Source organism: Coregonus clupeaformis, unplaced genomic scaffold (assembly GCF_020615455.1).
Source record: "Coregonus clupeaformis isolate EN_2021a unplaced genomic scaffold, ASM2061545v1 scaf0050, whole genome shotgun sequence".
Taxonomy (NCBI): Eukaryota; Metazoa; Chordata; class Actinopteri; order Salmoniformes; family Salmonidae; genus Coregonus; species Coregonus clupeaformis.
The window spans coordinates 185,001-206,499 of record NW_025533505.1 but is presented as its reverse complement, the minus strand read 5'-3'; the positions used below and the strand labels follow the sequence as shown (position 1 = coordinate 206,499).

Below are 21,499 nucleotides of genomic sequence, written 5' to 3'. Positions count from 1 at the left end.
CCGTCAGTCACGCTGGTGCCAGGGTTCATGGTGGTGTGTGATTGGTTGGGTGGATGGCTTGACGGCTGGGTGGGGAATGTAGAGGTGGGGCTTAGTGATGGGGGGAAGGGGTAAATGGGGAGTGGACACTGTGTTGTTCTAAATTTAGCCAATGGCTCGGCTAGGGTGGAGCTAATCCTCTTTGGCCTGAATTAGGATTACCAGGCTGCTTTACCACTATGCAGCCTCTATGAAATCAAATCAAATTGGATTTGTCACATGCTTCGTAGACAACAGGTGTAGACTAACAGTGAAAATCTTACTGAGTCAATGTGCAGGGGTATGAGGTAATAACTAGGCTATATACACAGGGTACCAGTACTGAGTCAATGATAACATGACTATATACACTGGGTACCAGTACTGAGTCAATGATAACATGACTATATACACTGGGTACCAGTACTGAGTCAATGATAACATGACTATATACACTGGGTACCAGTACTGAGTCAATGATAACATGACTATATACACTGGGTACCAGTACTGAGTCAATGATAACATGACTATATACACTGGGTACCAGTACTGAGTCAATGATAACATGACTATATACACTGGGTACCAGTACTGAGTCAATGATAACATGGCTATATACACTGGGTACCAGTACTGAGTCAATGATAACATGACTATATACACTGGGTACAAGTACTGAGTCAATGATAACATGACTATATACACTGGGTACCAGTACTGAGTCAATGATAACATGACTATATACACTGGGTACAAGTACTGAGTCCATGTGCAGGGGTATGAGGTAATAACTTGACTATATACACTGGGTACCAGTACTGAGTCAATGTGCAGGGGTATGAGGTAATAACTAGGCTATATACACAGGGTACCAGTACTGAGTCAATGTGCAGGGGTATGAGGTAATAACTAGGCTATATACACAGGGTACCAGTACTGAGTCAATGTGCAGGGGTATGAGGTAATAACTAGGCTATATACACTGGGTACCAGTACTGAGTCAATGATAACATGACTATATACACTGGGTACCAGTACTGAGTCAATGATAACATGACTATATACACTGGGTACCAGTACTGAGTCAATGATAACATGACTATATACACTGGGTACCAGTACTGAGTCAATGATAACATGACTATATACACTGGGTACCAGTACTGAGTCAATGATAACTGGCTATATACACTGTACCAGTACTGAGTCAATGATAACATGACTATATACACTGGGTACAAGTACTGAGTCAATGATAACATGACTATATACACTGGGTACCAGTACTGAGTCAATGATAACATGACTATATACACTGGGTACAAGTACTGAGTCCATGTGCAGGGGTATGAGGTAATAACTTGACTATATACACTGGGTACCAGTACTGAGTCAATGTGCAGGGGTATGAGGTAATAACTAGGCTATATACACAGGGTACCAGTACTGAGTCAATGTGCAGGGGTATGAGGTAATAACTTGACTATATACACAGGGTACCAGTACTGAGTCAATGATAACATGACTATATACACTGGGTACCAGTACTGAGTCAATGATAACATGACTATATACACTGGGTACCAGTACTGAGTCAATGATAACATGACTATATACACTGGGTACCAGTACTGAGTCAATGATAACATGGCTATATACACTGGGTACCAGTACTGAGTCAATGATAACATGACTATATACACTGGGTACAAGTACTGAGTCAATGATAACATGACTATATACACTGGGTACCAGTACTGAGTCAATGATAACATGACTATATACACTGGGTACAAGTACTGAGTCCATGTGCAGGGGTATGAGGTAATAACTTGACTATATACACTGGGTACCAGTACTGAGTCCATGTGCAGGGGTATGAGGTAACATTAATTTCAAATTTCCACAAACTTCAAAGTGTTTCCTTTTAAATGGTATCAGGAATATGCATATCCTTGCTTCAGGTCCTGAGCTACAGGCAGTTAGATTTGGGGATGTCATTTTAGGTGAAAATTGAAAAAAAGGGTCTGATCCTTCGTCTCATCGTTGAGGGAGAGGTTGTTGTCCTGGCGCCACACTGCCAGGTCTCTGACCTCCTCCCTATAGGCTGTCTCATCGTTGAGGGAGAGGTTGTTGTCCTGGCACCACACTGCCAGGTCTCTGACCTCCTCCCTATAGGCTGCCTGATCCACATCGTCCCCATCCACATCGACGGGGCGGCAGTGGGGCAGGTAGACAGCTTCAAGTTCCTCTGTGTCCAAATCACTGAAGACTTAAAATGGTCCAAACACACGCACAGTCGTGAAGAAGGCGCCACAGTGCCTCTACCCGTCAGGAGGCTGAACAGGTTTGGCACGGGGCCCTCAAATCCTGAAAAGGTTCTACAGCTGTACCACTGAGAGCATATTGACTGGCTGCATCACTGCTTGGTTTGGCAACAGCACCGCCCTGGATCGCATGGTGCTACAGAGGGTGGTGTGGACAGCCCAGTACATCACTGGGGCCGAGCTCCCTGCCATCCAGAACCTCTATATCAGGCGGTGTGAAAAGAAGGCCCGGAAAATCGTCAAAGACCCCAACCACCCATAGACTATTTTCTCCGCTGCCGCACGGCAAGAGTTACCGGTGCATCAAGTCTGACACCAGCAGGCTCTTGAACAGCTTCTATCCCCAAGAAATAAGACTGATAAATAGCTAACAGAATAGCTACACGGACTATCTGAGATAACCTTGTATCTTTATTTACCTTTTATTTGAATCTTTGTACTGTCTCTGTGCACACTCACAGGGCCCTACACACTCACACACACTGTCACTCCAACACACAAACACTCACTCCATCATCTGATCACTCACACACACTGTCACTCCAACACACAAACACTCACTCCATCATCTGATCACTCACACACACTGTCACTCCAACACACAAACACTCACTCCATCATCTGATCACTCACACACACTGTCACTCCAACACACAAACACTCACTCCATCATCTGATCACTCACACACTGTCACTCCAACACACAAACACTCACTCCATCATCTGATCACACTCACACTGTCACTCCAACACACAAACACTCACTCCATCATCTGATCACTCACACACTGTCACTCCAACACACAAACACTCACTCCATCATCTGATCACTCACACACTGTCACTCCAACACACACACAAACACTCACTCCATCATCTGATCACTCACACATAATATGCACATACATTTATACTGACTCTACAAACCCCCTCACATACAAGCTGCTGCTACTCTGTTTATCTTATATCCTGATGCCTAGTCACCTGACCCCTATACATATCTACCTCCATCACTCCAGTATCCCTGTCCCCTCACCCCTATACATATCTACCTCCATCACTCCAGTATCCCTGTCCCCTTACCCCTATACATATCTACCTCCATCACTCCAGTATCCCTGTCCCCTTACCCCTAAACATATCTACCTCCATCACTCCAGTATCCCTGTCCCCTCACCCCTATCCATATCTACCTCCATCACTCCAGTTTCCCTGTCCCCTTCTCCCTATACATATCTACCTCCATCACTCCAGTATCCCTGTCACCTTACCCCTATACATATCTACCTCCATCACTCCAGTATCCCTGTCCCCTTACCCCTATACATATCTACCTCCATCACTCCAGTATCCCTGTCCCCTTACCCCTATACATGTCTACCTCCATCACTCCAGTTTCCCTGTCCCCTTACCCCTATACATATCTACCTCCATCACTCCAGTATCCCTGTCCCCTCACCCCTATCCATATCTACCTCCATCACTCCAGTTTCCCTGTCCCCTTCTCCCTATCCATATCTACCTCCATCACTCCAGTTTCCCTGTCCCCTTCTCCCTATACATATCTACCTCCATCACCCCAGTATCCCTGCACATGTAAATATGGTATTGGAACTGACTTTTATAATATTTCCTGTATATAGTTGCTTACTTATTGACTTTGTGTATTTCATATTTCCTATTCTTATTTCTCATGTTTTTTTTTCTAGTAATACTTTGTTATTGATTATTGCATTTTGGGGTTTTGAGTTTGCAAGAAAGACATTTCACTGTACTTGTGCATGTGACATTAAAACTTGAAACTTGAAGCACGTTGTCGTCGATGATCAGGCCAACCACCGTTGTTTCGTCAGCAAACATAATGATGGTGTTGGAGTCGGGCGCGGCCATGAAGTCATGGGTGAACAGGACGGGACTAAGCATGCACCCCTGAGGTGCAGCGTGGTGGATGTGTTGTTGCCTACCCTTACCACCTAGGGGCGACCCGTCAGGAAGTCCAGGATCCAGTTGCAGAGGGAGGTGTTTAGTCCCAGGGTCCTTAGCTTAGTGATGAGCATTGTTGGCACTATGGTGTTGAACACTGAGCTGTAGTCAATGAATAGCATTCTCACGTAGGTGTTCCTTTTGTCCAGGTGGGAAAGGGCAGTGTGGAGTGCAATAGAGATTGGGTCATCTGTGGATCTGTTGGGGCGGTATGCAAATTGGAGTGGGTCTAGGGTGTCTGGTATGATGGTGTTGATGTGAGCCATGACCAGCCTTTCAAAGCATTTCATGGCTACAGATGTGAGTGCTACAGGGCGATAGTCATTTAGACAGGTTACCTTGGCGTTCGTGGGCAAAGGGACTATGGTGGTCTGCTCGAAACATGTATTACAGACTGGGTCTGGGAGAGGTTGAAAATGTCAGTGAAGACATCTACTCTGTGTAAAGATGTCCCGTAGAGGGACAGACCAAGTCCCGTAGCTGGAGGAGTGCTGGAGGGTGGTCAACTCGCTGTAGCCCCTGTTGCATTGAGCTGCTGTGAGCTGTGCTTGAGGAACTCTGGGGCCTGGTTCTTGAGCCTACAGAGAGAGAGAGGAACTCTGGGGCCTGGTTCTTGAGCCTACAGAGAGAGAGAGGAACTCTGGGGCCTGGTTCTTGAGCCTACAGAGAGAGAGAGAGAGAGAGAGAGGAACTCTGTGGCCTGGTTCTTGAGCCTACAGAGAGAGAGAGGAACTCTGGGGCCTGGCCATCGGTCCCATTGATAAAACACTGATATATGATCCTGAGAGTCTGGCCATCGGTCCCATTGATAAAACACTGATATACAGTGAGGGAAGAAAGGATTTGATCCCCTGCTGATTTTGTACGTTTGCCCACTGACAAAGACATGATCAGTCTATACTTTTAATGGTAGGTTTATTTAAACAGTGAGAGACAGAATAACAACAAAAAAATCCAGAAAAACGCATGTCAAAAATGTTATAAATTGATTTAGCATTTTAATTAGGGAAATAATTATTTGACATGACTTAGTACTTGGTGGCAAAACCCTTGTTGGCAATCACTGAGGTCAGACGTTTCTTGTAGTTGGCCACCAGGTTTGAACACATCTCAGGAGGGATTTTGTCCCACTCCTCTTTGCAGATCTTCTCCAAGTCATTAAGGTTTCGAGGCTGACGTTTGGCAACTCGATCCTTCTGCTCCCTCCACAGATTTTCTATGGGATTAAGGTCTGGATACTGGCTAGGCCACTCCAGGACCTTAATGTGCTTCTTCTTGAGCCACTCCTTTGTTGCCTTGGCCGTGTGTTTTGGGTCATTATCATGCTGGAATACCCATCCACGACCCATTTTCAATGCCCTGGCTGAGGAAAGGATGTTCTCACCCAAGATTTGACGGTACATGGCCCCGTCCATCGTCCCTTTGATGCGGTGAAGTTGTCCTGTCCCCTTAGCAGAAAAACACCCCCAAAGCATAATGTTTCCACCGCCATGTTTGACGGTGGGGATGGTGTTCTTGGGGTCATAGGCAGCATTCCTCCTCCTCCAAACACGGCGAGTTGAGTTGATGCCAAAGAGCTCGATTTTGGTCTCATCTGACCACAACACTTTCACCCAGTTCTCCTCTGAATCATTCAGATGTTCATTGGCAAACATCAGACGGCCCTGTATATGTGCTTTCTTGAGCAGGGGGACCTTGCGGGCGCTGCAGGATTTCAGTCCTTCACGGCGTAGTGTGTTACCAATTGTTTTCTTGGTGACTATGGTCCCAGCTGCCTTGAGATCATTGACAAGATCCTCCCGTTTAGTTCTGGGCTGATTCCTCACCGTTCTCATGATCATTGCAACTCCACGAGGTGAGATCTTGCATGGAGCCCCAGGCCGAGGGAGATTGACAGTTCTTTTTTGTTTCTTCCATTTGCGAATAATCGCACCAACTGTTGTCACCTTCTCACCAAGCTGCTTGGCGATGGTCTTGTAGCCCATTCCAGCCTTGTGTAGGTCTACAATCTTGTCCCTGACACCCTTGGAGAGCTCTTTGGTCTTGGCCATGGTGGAGAGTTTGGAATCTGATTGACTGATTGCTTCTGTGGACAGGTGTCTTTTATACAGGTAACAAACTGAGATTAGGAGCACTCCCTTTAAGAGTGTGCTCCTAATCTCAGCTCGTTACCTGTATAAAAGACACCTGGGAGTCAGAAATCTTTCTGATTGAGAGGGGGTCAAATACTTATTTCCCTCATTAAAATTCAAATCAATTTCTAACATTTTTGCCATGCGTTTCTCTGGATTTTTTTGTTATTTTGTCTCTCACTGTTCAAATAAACCTACCATTAAAATGATAGACTGATCATGTCTTTGTCAGTGGGCAAACGTACAAAATCAGCAGGGGATCAAATACTTTTTCCCCTCACTGTATATAACCTGGCTGGACTGTACCATGTTGTTAAGCAGGGGAGGGTGGAGGCCTGTGTGGGGAGGGATGGTGTGTGTGTGGGGAAGGGGGGGGTCGTGACGTTGGAGCCTAATCCCCTGGTCTGCAGCACTGCCGGCTGATAGATAAACTGACATGTTGAATCTGCCTTTACAACTCTCTTTCCCTGGATATTGGATCTCAATTCTGGATATTTTAAATTGACTTTAATGCCAAGGGAATGCCAAGTCTGGTAAGAAAATAATTGATTGTTGATTTTTTGGATGATTTATTATACTGTTTTGTCCAATTCACTTTTGAAAGTCAAATGAAATGACATATCACATTTGACACTACATTTTGAGTTGCTTTACAGTGAAGAGCAAAACAGGTACAAGTACTAGTGGAAGTGGAATAACATTATTGATCATTAAAATAAAATAGTTCCATAAAAACACTCGATTTCTTTCAGTTTTGGTGTCCTTGTAGTGCTGTGCCTGTTGAGCTGTAAACTCAGAGTCTACGTGGAGAAATAGGAGCAATCTTCTTCATATGTAAGAAAGGAAAACATTTGGGAAGTCTGATATTTCTAATAGGTAAAAATGTGATATTCTTTCAAATAGGAAATGAAGGCAATATTGCATTACACTCTGTGGCCACATCAGGACGGGACGTCCCGTTCTGATACAACAGTCGGATATGAGCTTGATAAACGGAAAATACCTTGCTACCTTCCATGGTCATTTACACGAAATAAAACAGAAACAATAATGTCACAGTCATTCCAAAAGAGTCATCTGTCATATGCATCCTCTCTCCTTAAAGACAAGAAGGATTTAGCTGCAAAGGGGATGTAGTGGCTGATCTAACTGACAATGTTCCATGTCCAGTATGAACTACAGTACAGGGAAGCAGACGGGTCAGGTTGGAGAAGGATTCCCCTTTGACCTCTCCATGTCCAGTATGAACTACAGTACAGGGAAGCAGACGGGTCAGGTTGGAGAAGGATTCCCCTTTGACCTCTCCATGTCCAGTATGAACTACAGTACAGGGAAGCAGACGGGTCAGGTTGGAGAAGGATTCCCCTTTGACCTCTCCATGTCCAGTATGAACTACAGTACAGGGAAGCAGACGGGTCAGGTTGGAGAAGGATTCCCCTTTGACCTCTCCATGTCCAGTATGAACTACAGTACAGGGAAGCAGACGGGTCAGGTTGGAGAAGGATTCCCCTTTGACCTCTCCATGTCCAGTATGAACTACAGTACAGGGAAGCAGACGGGTCAGGTTGGAGAAGGATTCCCCTTTGACCTCTCCATGTCCAGTATGAACTACAGTACAGGGAAGCAGACGGGTCAGGTTGGAGAAGGATTCCCCTTTGACCTCTCCACGTCATAAAGGACCTGTTGAGCTCAGCGTGAACTTCCTGTTTCAGTAGGGCACTTCCTGCATTCTATGGATCTGCATTACTGCAAAACATTCTACCTGAACTATTAGAACTGACACGCACAGACAAACATGCCCTTCACGTCTCCTTCTGATGACATCACTATCCACTCCCTTCACGTCTCCTTCTGATGACATCACTATCCACTCCCTTCACGTCTCCTTCTGATGACATCACTATCCACTCCCTTCACGTCTCCTTCTGATGACATCACTATCCACTCCCTTCACGTCTCCTTCTGATGACATCACTATCCACTCCATGTGTATTTTCAGCCATGGTCCATTTATGAGAGGTTGGGTAGTTCTCAGAGGTTGGTTTGGAAATGGGAGTTGCCTTTTAAACATAGTAGAGTAACCTTGCAGAGTAAAATGGCACTGAAGACAGACTCTAACGTTGGACCTGCCATGCTATCAGACAGGACACTGAAGGTGAATACTAAAAGCTGACAGAAACTAACCAGTCGCCTTCACATGGACGTGCTTTAACTCTTGATGTATGTTTCCTGTAATTTGATGAAACAGAAAAGCAACAGGCTGAGGAAGGTCAGGAATGGAACTGTTGCTCCTTTTCCTCTTACCTGGGCTGTACAACTAACACCTCGAATGAAACACTGACCCTGGGAGAGGGAATCTGGAAACTCATTATGGTATTTCATTGCACATGTAAAAACACGTCAACCTTCTCAAACTATCAAGAGTTAAATGATTTGAGGAGACAGAAGCACTATAATCCAACATTCCTCAGCACATCCTTCAACTGATAGACACATTCTAGCAGTGGAGAGGTGGATACAGGACACAGGGGAAGTCTAGTGGTGGATACAGGGAACAGGGGAAGTCTAGAGGTGGAGAGGTGGATACAGAAAACAGGGGAAGTCTAGTGGAGGATACAGGATACAGGGGAAGTCTAGCAGTGGAGAGTTGGATACGGGTCACAGGGGAAGTCTAGAAGTGGAAAGGTGGATACAGAACACAGGGGAAGTCTAGTGGAGGATACAGGGGAAGTCTAGCAGTGGAGAGGTGGATACAGGACATAGGGGAAGTCTAGTGGTGGAGAGGTGGATACAGAAAACAGAGGGAAGTCTAGTGGTAGGGAGGTGGATACAGGACACAGGGGAAGTCTAGTGGTGGATACAGGTCACAGGGGAAGTCTACAGGTGGAGAGGTGGATACAGGACACAGGGGAAGTCTAGTGCTGGATACAGGCCACAGGGGAAGTCTAGCGGTGGAGAGCTGGATACAGGACACAGGGGAAGTCTAGTGGTGGATACAGGTCACAGGTGAAGTCTAGAAGTGTAAAGGTGGATACAGGACACAGGGGAAGTCTAGTGCTGGATACAGGACACTGGGGAAGTCTAGCGGTGGAGAGCTGGATAAAGGACACAGGGGAAGTCTAGTGGTGGATACAGGACACAGGGGAAGTCTAGTGGTGGAGAGGTGGACACAGAAAACAGAGGGAAGTCTAGAGGTGGAGAGGTGGATACAGGACACAGGGGATGTCTAGTGGTGGATACAGGTAACAGGGGAAGTCTAGTGGTGGATACAGGACACAGAGGAAGTCTAGTGGTGGATACAGGACACAGGGGAAGTCTAGTGGTGGAGCGGTGGATACAGGACACAGGGGAAGTCTAGTGGTGGATACAGGACACGGGACGTCTAGTGGTGGATACAGGACACAGGGGAAGTCTAGTGGTGGATACAGGACACAGAGGAAGTCTTGTGGTGGATACAGGACACAGGGGAAGTCCAGTGGTGGAGCGGTGGATACAGGACACAAGGGAAGTCTAGTGGTGGATACAGGACACGGGGGAAGTCTAGTGGTGGATACAGGACACAGGGGAAGTCTAGTGGTGGATACAGGACACAGGGGAAGTCTAGTGGTGGATAGGTAGATACATGACACAGGGGAAGTCTAGTGGTGGAGAGGTGGATACAGGACACAGGGGGTGGATACAGGACACAGGGGGAAGTCTAGTGGTGGATACAGGACACAGGGGAAGTCCAGTGGTGAATACAGGACACAGGGGAAGTCTAGTGGTGGATACAGGACACAGGGGAAGTCTAGTGGTGGATACAGGACACAGGGGAAGTCTAGTGGTGGATACAGGACACAGGGGAAGTCTAGTGGTGGAGAGGTGGATACAGGACACAGGGGAAGTCCAGTGGTGGAGAGGTGGATACAGGACACAGGGGAAGTCTAGTGGTGGATACAGGACACAGGGGAAGTCTAGTGTTGGACATAGGACACTTGGAAGTCTAGTGGTGGATACAGGACACAGGGGAAGTCCAGGGGTGGAGAGGTGGATACAGGGGACAGGGGAAGTCCAGTGGTGGATACAGGACACAGGGGAAGTCCAGTGGTGGATACAGGACACAGGGGAAGTCTAGTGGTGGATACAGGACACAGGGGAAGTCTAGTGGTGGATACAGGACACAGGGGAAGTCTAGTGGTGGATACAGGACACAGGGGAAGTCTAGTGGTGGATACAGGACACAGGGGAAGTCTAGTGGTGGATACAGGACACAGGGGAAGTCTTGTGGTGGATACAGGACACAGGGGAAGTCCAGTGGTGGATACAGGACACAGGGGAAGTCCAGTGGTGGAGCGGTGGATACAGGACACAAGGGAAGTCTAGTGGTGGATACAGGACACGGGGGAAGTCTAGTGGTGGATACAGGACACAGGGGAAGTCTAGTGGTGGATACAGGTCACAGGGGAAGTCTACAGGTGGAGAGGTGGATACAGGACACAGGGGAAGTCTAGTGCTGGATACAGGCCACAGGGGAAGTCTAGCGGTGGAGAGCTGGATACAGGACACAGGGGAAGTCTAGTGGTGGATACAGGTCACAGGTGAAGTCTAGAAGTGTAAAGGTGGATACAGGACACAGGGGAAGTCTAGTGCTGGATACAGGACACTGGGGAAGTCTAGCGGTGGAGAGCTGGATAAAGGACACAGGGGAAGTCTAGTGGTGGATACAGGACACAGGGGAAGTCTAGTGGTGGAGAGGTGGACACAGAAAACAGAGGGAAGTCTAGAGGTGGAGAGGTGGATACAGGACACAGGGGATGTCTAGTGGTGGATACAGGTAACAGGGGAAGTCTTGTGGTGGATACAGGACACAGGGGAAGTCCAGTGGTGGAGCGGTGGATACAGGACACAAGGGAAGTCTAGTGGTGGATACAGGACACGGGGGAAGTCTAGTGGTGGATACAGGACACAGGGGAAGTCTAGTGGTGGATACAGGTCACAGGGGAAGTCTACAGGTGGAGAGGTGGATACAGGACACAGGGGAAGTCTAGTGCTGGATACAGGCCACAGGGGAAGTCTAGCGGTGGAGAGCTGGATACAGGACACAGGGGAAGTCTAGTGGTGGATACAGGTCACAGGTGAAGTCTAGAAGTGTAAAGGTGGATACAGGACACAGGGGAAGTCTAGTGCTGGATACAGGACACTGGGGAAGTCTAGCGGTGGAGAGCTGGATAAAGGACACAGGGGAAGTCTAGTGGTGGATACAGGACACAGGGGAAGTCTAGTGGTGGAGAGGTGGACACAGAAAACAGAGGGAAGTCTAGAGGTGGAGAGGTGGATACAGGACACAGGGGATGTCTAGTGGTGGATACAGGTAACAGGGGAAGTCTAGTGGTGGATACAGGACACAGGGGAAGTCTAGTGGTGGAGCGGTGGATACAGGACACAGGGGAAGTCTAGTGGTGGATACAGGACACGGGACGTCTAGTGGTGGATACAGGACACAGGGGAAGTCTAGTGGTGGATACAGGACACAGAGGAAGTCTTGTGGTGGATACAGGACACAGGGGAAGTCCAGTGGTGGAGCGGTGGATACAGGACACAAGGGAAGTCTAGTGGTGGATACAGGACACGGGGAAGTCTAGTGGTGGATACAGGACACAGGGGAAGTCTAGTGGTGGATACAGGACACAGGGGAAGTCTAGTGGTGGATAGGTAGATACATGACACAGGGGAAGTCTAGTGGTGGAGAGGTGGATACAGGACACAGGGGGTGGATACAGGACACAGGGGAAGTCTAGTGGTGGATACAGGACACAGGGGAAGTCCAGTGGTGAATACAGGACACGGGGGAAGTCTAGTGGTGGATACAGGACACGGGAAGTCTAGTGGTGGATACAGGACACGGGGGAAGTCAAGTGGTGGATACAGGACACAGGGGAAGTCTAGTGGTGGAGAGGTAGATACAGGTCACAGGGGAAGTCCAGTGGTGGAGAGGTGGATACAGGATACAGGGGAAGTCTAGTGCTGGATACAGGACACAGGGGAAGTCTAGTGTTGGACATAGGACACTTGGAAGTCTAGTGGTGGATACAGGACACAGGGGAAGTCCAGGGGTGGAGAGGTGGATACAGGACACAGGGGAAGTCCAGTGGTGGATACAGGACACAGGGGAAGTCCAGTGGTGGATACAGGACACAGGGGAAGTCTAGTGGTGGATACAGGACACAGGGGAAGTCTAGTGGTGGATACAGGACACAGGGGAAGTCTAGTGGTGGATACAGGACACAGGGGAAGTCTAGTGGTGGATACAGGACACAGGGGAAGTATAGTGGTGGATACAGGACACAGGGGAAGTCTAGTGGTGGATACAGGACACAGGGGAAGTCTAGTGGTGGATACAGGACACAGGGGAAGTCTAGTGGTGGATACAGGACACAGGGGAAGTCTTGTGGTGGATACAGGACACAGGGGAAGTCCAGTGGTGGAGCGGTGGATACAGGACACAAGGGAAGTCTAGTGGTGGATACAGGACACGGGGGAAGTCTAGTGGTGGATACAGGACACAGGGGAAGTCTAGTGGTGGATACAGGACACAGGGGAAGTCTAGTGGTGGATAGGTAGATACATGACACAGGGGAAGTCTAGTGGTGGAGAGGTGGATACAGGACACAGGGGGTGGATACAGGACACAGGGGAAGTCTAGTGGTGGATACAGGACACAGGGGAAGTCCAGTGGTGAATACAGGACACGGGGGAAGTCTAGTGGTGGATACAGGACACGGGAAGTCTAGTGGTGGATACAGGACACGGGGGAAGTCAAGTGGTGGATACAGGACACAGGGGAAGTCTAGTGGTGGAGAGGTAGATACAGGTCACAGGGGAAGTCCAGTGGTGGAGAGGTGGATACAGGATACAGGGGAAGTCTAGTGCTGGATACAGGACACAGGGGAAGTCTAGTGTTGGACATAGGACACTTGGAAGTCTAGTGGTGGATACAGGACACAGGGGAAGTCCAGGGGTGGAGAGGTGGATACAGGGGACAGGGGAAGTCCAGTGGTGGATACAGGACACAGGGGAAGTCCAGTGGTGGATACAGGACACAGGGGAAGTCTAGTGGTGGATACAGGACACAGGGGAAGTCTAGTGGTGGATACAGGACACAGGGGAAGTCTAGTGGTGGATACAGGACACAGGGGGAAGTCTAGTGGTGGATACAGGACACAGGGGGAAGTCTAGTGGTGGATACAGGACACAGGGGAAGTCTAGTGGTGGATACAGGACACAGGGGAAGTCTAGTGGTGGATACAGGACACAGGGGAAGTCTAGAGGTGGATACAGGACACAGGGGAAGTCTAGTGGTGGATACAGGAAACAGGGGAAGTCTAGTGGTGGAGTAGTGGATACAGGACACAGGGGAAGTTTAGTGGTGGAGAGGTGGATACAGGCCAGGGACGGCAGAATGACATTTCTGCAGTCTTAATCTGGATTAAATTGCAGCTCTCATCTGTCATGAGGACACACACAGAGAGGCTTGCTACCGGTTTCAACTAGTACACACAGGAACTACTCCGGCTTTACGCCCACTCCCTCTCTGTGCTCTCTGTGTGCCTTTGTGACAGACAGGCTAGGGAGTGACAGTGATCCAGTGAGCCATAAAGAAGCCTGCTGGGTCGGACAGACAGACAGACAGACAGACAGACAGACAGACAGACAGACAGACAGACAGACAGACACTGGCTAGGCTCAGAGTAGTGGACACCTTTAAGGAGAAGGCCAAAGACTCCTGTACTCTCTGTCAGTGTTACAGAACAGGAGGAAGTAGACTTCTGGTTCAATCAGAGAACACACGTCATCTATCCAGTGACTTACACAGTATTTCTATATCACTGTTTCATATGAGATCAAAATGGTGTCACAGACAAGACAGGGCTCAGCATACTGAAGGAGCAGTACTATACTATACTATACTGCACTATACTGCACTATACTATACTATACTGCACTATACTATACTATACTATACTGTACTGTACTATACTATACTGCACTGTACTATACTGTACTATACTGTACCATACTGTACCATACTGTACTATACTGCACTATACTGTACTATACTGCACTATACTGTACTATACTGTACTATACTATACTGCACTGTACTATACTGTACCATACTGTACCATACTGTACCATACTGTACTATACTGCACTATACTGTACTATACTGTACTATACTATACTGCACTGTACTATACTGTACTATACTGTACTATACTGCACTGTACTATACTATACCATACTATACCATACTATACCATACTATACCATACTATACCATACTGTACTATACTGTACCATACTGTACCATACTGTACCATACTGCACTATACTGTACTATACCATACTATACCATACTGTACTATACTGTACTATACTGTACCATACTGTACCATACTGTACTATACTATAATATACCATACTATACCATACTGTACCATACTATACCATACTATACTGTACCATACTGTACTATACTGTACCATACTGTACTATACTGTACCATACTATACTGTACTATACTGTACCATACTGTACTATACTGTACCATACTATACTGTACCATACTGTACTATACTGTACCATACTGTACTATACTGTACCATACTATACTGTACTATACTGTACCATACTGTACTATACTGTACCATACTATACTGTACCATACTATAATGTACCATACTATACTGTACCATACTGTACCATACCATACTGTACTATACTGTACTATACTGCACTATACTGTACCATACTATACTGTACCATACTGTACCATACTATACTGTACTATACTGTACCATACTGTACTATACTGTACCATACTATACTGTACTATACTGTACCATACTATACTGTACCATACTGTACTATACTGTACTATACTGTACCATACTGTACCATACTGTACTATACTGTACTATACTGCACTATACTGTACCATACCATACTGTACTATACTGCACTATACTGTACCATACTATACTGTACTATACTGTACCATACTGTACCATACTATACTGTACTATACTGCACTATACTGTACCATACCATACTGTACCATACTGTACCATACTGCACTATACTGTACCATACTGTACCATACTATACTGTACTATACTGCACTATACTGTACCATACTATACTGTACTATACTGTACCATACTGTACCATACTATACTGTACTATACTGTACCATACTGTACTATACTGTACTATACTGCACTATACTGTACCATACCATACTGTACCATACTGTACTATACTGTACTATACTGCACTATACTGTACCATACCATACTGTACCATACTGTACTATACTGTACTATACTGTACTATACTGTACCATACTATACTGCACTATACTGTACCATACCATACTGTACCATACTGTACTATACTGTACCATACTGTACTATACTGTACCATACTATACTGTACTATACTGTACCATACCATACTGTACCATACTGTACCATACTGCACTATACTGTACCATACTGTACTATACTGTACCATACTATACTGTACCATACCATACTGTACCATACTATACTGTACTATACTGCACTATACTGTACCATACTATACTGTACTATACTGTACCATACTGTACCATACTATACTGTACTATACTGTACCATACTGTACTATACTGTACTATACTGCACTATACTGTACCATACCATACTGTACCATACTGTACTATACTGTACTATACTGTACCATACCATACTGTACCATACTGTACTATACTGTACTATACTGTACTATACTGTACCATACTATACTGCACTATACTGTACCATACCATACTGTACCATACTGTACTATACTGTACCATACCATACTGTACCATACTGTACTATACTGTACTATACTGTACCATACTGTACCATACTATACTGTACCATACTATACTGTACCATACTGTACCATACTGCACTATACTGTACCATACTGTACCATACTATACTGTACCATACCATACTGTACCATACTGTACTATACTGTACTATACTGTACCATACTGTACCATACTATACTGTACCATACCATACTGTACCATACTGTACCATACTGCACTATACTGCACTATACTGTACCATACCATACTGTACCATACTATACTGTACTATACTGCACTATACTGTACCATACTATACTGTACTATACTGTACCATACTGTACCATACTATACTGTACTATACTGTACCATACTGTACTATACTGTACTATACTGCACTATACTGTACCATACCATACTGTACCATACTGTACTATACTGTACTATACTGCACTATACTGTACCATACCATACTGTACCATACTATACTATACTGTACCATACTGTACTATACTGTACTATACTGCACTGTACTATACTATACCATACTATACCATACTATACCATACTATACCATACTATACCATACTATACAATACTGTACTATACTGTACTGTACTATACCATACTATACCATACTATACCATACTATACCATACTATACCATACTGTACTATACTGTACTGTACCATACTGTACTATACTGTACTATACCATACTGCACTATACTGTACTATACTGTACCATACTGTACTATACTGTACTATACTGTACTATACCATACTGTACTATACTGTACTATACCATACTGCACTATACTGTACTGTACTATACCATACTGCACTATACTGTACTATACTGTACCATACTGTACTATACTGTACTATACCATACTGTACTATACTGTACCATACTATACTGTACCATACTGTACCATACTGTACCATACTGCACTATACTGTACTATACCATACTGTACTGTACTATACCATACTGTACTATACTGTACCATACTGTACTATACTGTACTATACCATACTATACCATACTGTACTATACCATACTGTACTATACTGTACCATACTATACTGTACCATACTGTACTATACTGTACTGTACTGTACTCCCAGGCGCCGATGACATGGACATCGATTAAGGCACCCCCCCGCACCTCTCTGATTCAGAGGGGTTGGGTTGAATGTGGAAGACACATTTCATTTGAATGCTTTCAGTTGTACAACTGACTAAATATCCCCTTACATTTCCAATGGAACGCTGCGTAGACCATTTCCCTGCTGAACTGAACTGTCCTCTACTGTTCTCTGCTGTATACTGTGCTGATTTGGTCCAGTCTGAACCTGCATGTCAAAAACTGTGAGTCATGTGACCCCGACTGACGACTCGATCACACCGACAGCAACATTGCGTTTTGGTACACCAGAAGCACATTCATTTCCAATGGAACGATGCGTAGACCTTACCGTGAAATGTTTTCTTACAAACCCTTATCCCTTAACCTTTAACCTTATCCCTTAACCTTTAACCTTAACCCTTAGCCCTTAACCTTTAGCCTTAACCCTTAGCCCTTAACCTTTAACCTTAACCCTTAGCCCTTAACCTTTAACCTTAACCCTTATCCCTTAACCTTATCCCTTAACCTTTAACCTTAACCCTTAGCCCTTAACCCTTAACCTTAACCTTAACCCTTAGCCCTTAACCTTTAACCTTAATCCTTATCCCTTAACCTTTAACATTATCCCTTAACCTTTAACCTTATCCCTTAACCTTTAACCTTAACCCTTAGCCCTTAACCTTTAACCTTAACCCTTAGCCTTTAACCTTAACCCTTAGCTCTTAACCTTTAACCTTAACCCTTAGCCCTTAACCTTTAACCTTAACCCTTAGCCCTTAACCTTTAACCTTAACCCTTAGCCCTTAACCTTTAACCTTAACCCTTAGCCCTTAACCAACAGAGTTATTTTGTAAGTAAGTAACAACATTTTGCTAAAAATATATAAATACCAAAAATATATATATAAAAAGTAACCCAATAAAATACCAATAAGGAGGCTATATACAGGGGGTACCGGTATCGAGTCAATGTGCAGGGGTACAGGTTAGTCCAGGTCATTGAGGTCATATGTACATATGTTCATTTGAATGGAGTAAGAGCTAAAATCTCAAATACTATGTTGAATTTTAATAGATATACTGTTCAATCAAATAAAGGTTTTACTTTTTCTAAAACTTCAGAAGTCGGTTCGATTATTGGTGGGAAACTAATGTAAACACTGTGCCAACCAACCCACACTGCGTGGGGCTGGTTGTCTCAAGTGGACAGAGTGTTTGACGGCTCATAACTCCATGTTGGAATGAGATATGAGGATGAAAGGGTCCCATTCCAACACCTTGGGCTTTCTCTTCATGTTGAAATGAAATACCAACCAACCCCGGTCTCCCCTACTGCACAGGTCTATCTGGTGTATGATATTCAATTAGCATGAAGTGTTCAACCACTTTTCTCTAGTCATGCTGAGGCATAATTGATAAGATTTGATGTTTGCCTTTGTCATGACTTAGAAATTATGTTTTTGTCTCTTCCAGGTCCAGCACGAGGCTTTGCACATCTGTTTACCAGGACAGAGATTGAGACCTGTCACCAGAGATAGAGTCCTGTCACCAGAGATAGAGTCCTGTCACCAGAGATAGAGTCCTGCCACCAGAGATAGAGTCCTGTCACCGGAGATAGAGTCCTGTCACCGGAGATAGAGTCCTGTCACCAGAGATAGAGTCCTGTCACCAGAGATAGAGTCCTGTCACCGGAGATAGAGCCCTGTCACCAGAGATAGAGTCCTGTCACCAGAGATAGAGTCCTGTCACCAGAGATAGAGTCCTGCCACCAGAGATAGAGTCCTGTCACCGGAGATAGAGTCCTGTCACCGGAGATAGAGTCCTGTCACCAGAGATAGAGTCCTGTCACCAGAGATAGAGTCCTGTCACCGGAGATAGAGCCCTGTCACCAGAGATAGAGTCTTGTCACCGGAGATAGAGTCCTGCCACCAGAGATAGAGTCCTGTCACCAGAGATAGAGTCCTGTCACCAGAGATAGAGCCCTGTCACCAGAGATAGAGTCTTGTCACCGGAGATAGAGTCCTGCCACCAGAGATAGAGTCCTGTCACCAGAGATAGAGTCCTGTCACCAGAGATAGAGTCCTGTCACCAGTGATTGAGCGCTGTCACCGGAGATAGAGTCCTGCCACCACAGCTACCGAGGCCTTATCTAACACTGTAGCAGAAGCTTGACAACTACAGACCGTTCCGCAGAGGAACCACCAAGCAAAGTCCATTAATAACAAAACTGACAGTTTCAGTTCTCTGGAGTAAAGGATCAGAGGTCACTGAGAGCGAGACAGAGTCCCTGCCAAGGATTATGCCAGTTTAGCCACCCTCAGCATCTCCGGCAGACAGCGACTCTAGCGGTGCTAACATAGTCCCTCTCCAGCGGTAACCATGGACGACCCATGGCAGAACAACGTGAACCAGCAGGGCACTGAGATCCCCACCTACGGGGAGGGGGGCGGCCAGGAGTACCCCTACCAGGCTGACTTCCCCAAACAGGAGGGAGAGGGGGACGAGGACGCTAGGAGTGATGCCACGGAGGGTCACGATGAGGACGCAGAGGCCATGTACGAAGGAGAGTACCAGGGGATCCCCCACCCTGACGAGATCAAGGCGGCCCAGCGGGCGGCCAGGGCTGAGGCCAGGAAGAAGGCCAGGCTGGCAGCGGCGATGCCGGAGGAGGAGGACCTGGCCGAACAGTATGAGAACATCATGGAGGACTGTGGGCACGGCCGCTTCCAGTGGACCCTGTTTATCGTGCTGGGCATGGCGCTGATGGCAGATGGCGTGGACGGATTTGTGGTGGGCTTCGTGTTGCCTAGCGCTGAGAAGGACATGTGCTTATCCAACGCCAACAAGGGCATGCTGGGTAAGTAACAGGTCAAAGTCCGGTAGCTTTGGGGGCGGTTCAATAAAACCTGGTGTTATGGAACACTTTCTGAGAATGGTTCTTCTGAACTGTTTAAGATGGTCTCTACATAATAATACATATACTCTATTGGACGGACTGCTGGCTGCTTCCATCATACAGTAAGTATATCATTGGATAATGTGGCAGCTATTTACTGCCAATATCACAGCATCACAACAGAATGATTACAGCATCCTGCTGGAGTGAGCAGTGACAGCGAGACAGACTAATGGTCAACTCACCTGGCTTCTGTTAACATGCTGAAGAAGGCCTGTGTTCGGCCAATCAGAGAGTCTGCCCTGTAGTGTTGAGCATGTAGCTGTCAGTCAAACACCATGGTATCCTTCTGTCTCTGACACCGATGAAGACGCCTAAGGCCTGACTAAAATGAAGACAATATCTGCTTGCACAAAGGAGAAGTAGGCCTACCTGGCTCTAAAATGATCAAAGCCTCAGTTTTTCTTGATCTTCAGCAAAATGAGCTTTGACTCAAGAGGCAGATATCTGTTTAATACCTTGGGGATCCAGCTATAGCTATAGCTCATAACACTGGCCTGCCAAAGCACCGACGCAGGTAGCTTAGTGGTTAAGAGCGTTGTGCCAGTAACGGAAAAGTCGCTGGTTCTAATCCCTGAGCTGACTAGGTGAAAAGTCTGTCGATGTGCCCTTGAGCAAGGCACTTAACCCTAGTTGCTCTGGATAAGAGCGTCTGCTAAATGACTAAAATGTAATGTAACGCTACACCCTGTTTTAACAGAACACACGGAACACTGTGAAGTGAAGCCATTCCATGTTGTCTGCTTGCCATATTAGTCTACAGTTATCAGTTATGATGCCATCACCCAAAACGTTTTATAGCATTGGGGATGTTATCACATGCCATTATTGTGTTGCAACCTTTTTTAGTCCAAAACCAACCTGCTGCTGCTTCTGTAGCCCATATGTTTCCCCTGTTGCAGGGAAGTAGTCCTGACAGCTGGGTTCACAAGACCCTGACAACAGAACACATCCATTCATTGTGTTTCTCACCCCCAGGCTGTCAAGGCGTGCTGAAGGTGGGTGTGGTGTAGGAATCATGCGCAGGACGCAGAGGCTCAGTCCAAAGGCTTTAGTGCAATATATA

General features: G+C 46.1%; 1 protein-coding gene across 1 annotated transcript in view; it reads left to right on the top strand.

Annotated features, from left to right (window-relative positions):
• Positions 1 to 6,868: 6,868 nt before the first annotated feature.
• Positions 6,869 to 21,499, top strand: part of sv2ba (synaptic vesicle glycoprotein 2Ba) — a 34,734-nt gene continuing 20,103 nt past the window's right edge. The window contains exons 1-2 of the mRNA XM_041869466.2: positions 6,869 to 6,996; positions 18,951 to 20,334. Of these exons, the coding sequence (XP_041725400.1) occupies positions 19,857 to 20,334 (478 nt within the window). The 5' untranslated portion in view covers positions 6,869 to 6,996; positions 18,951 to 19,856. The remainder of the gene's footprint in view (positions 6,997 to 18,950; positions 20,335 to 21,499) is intronic.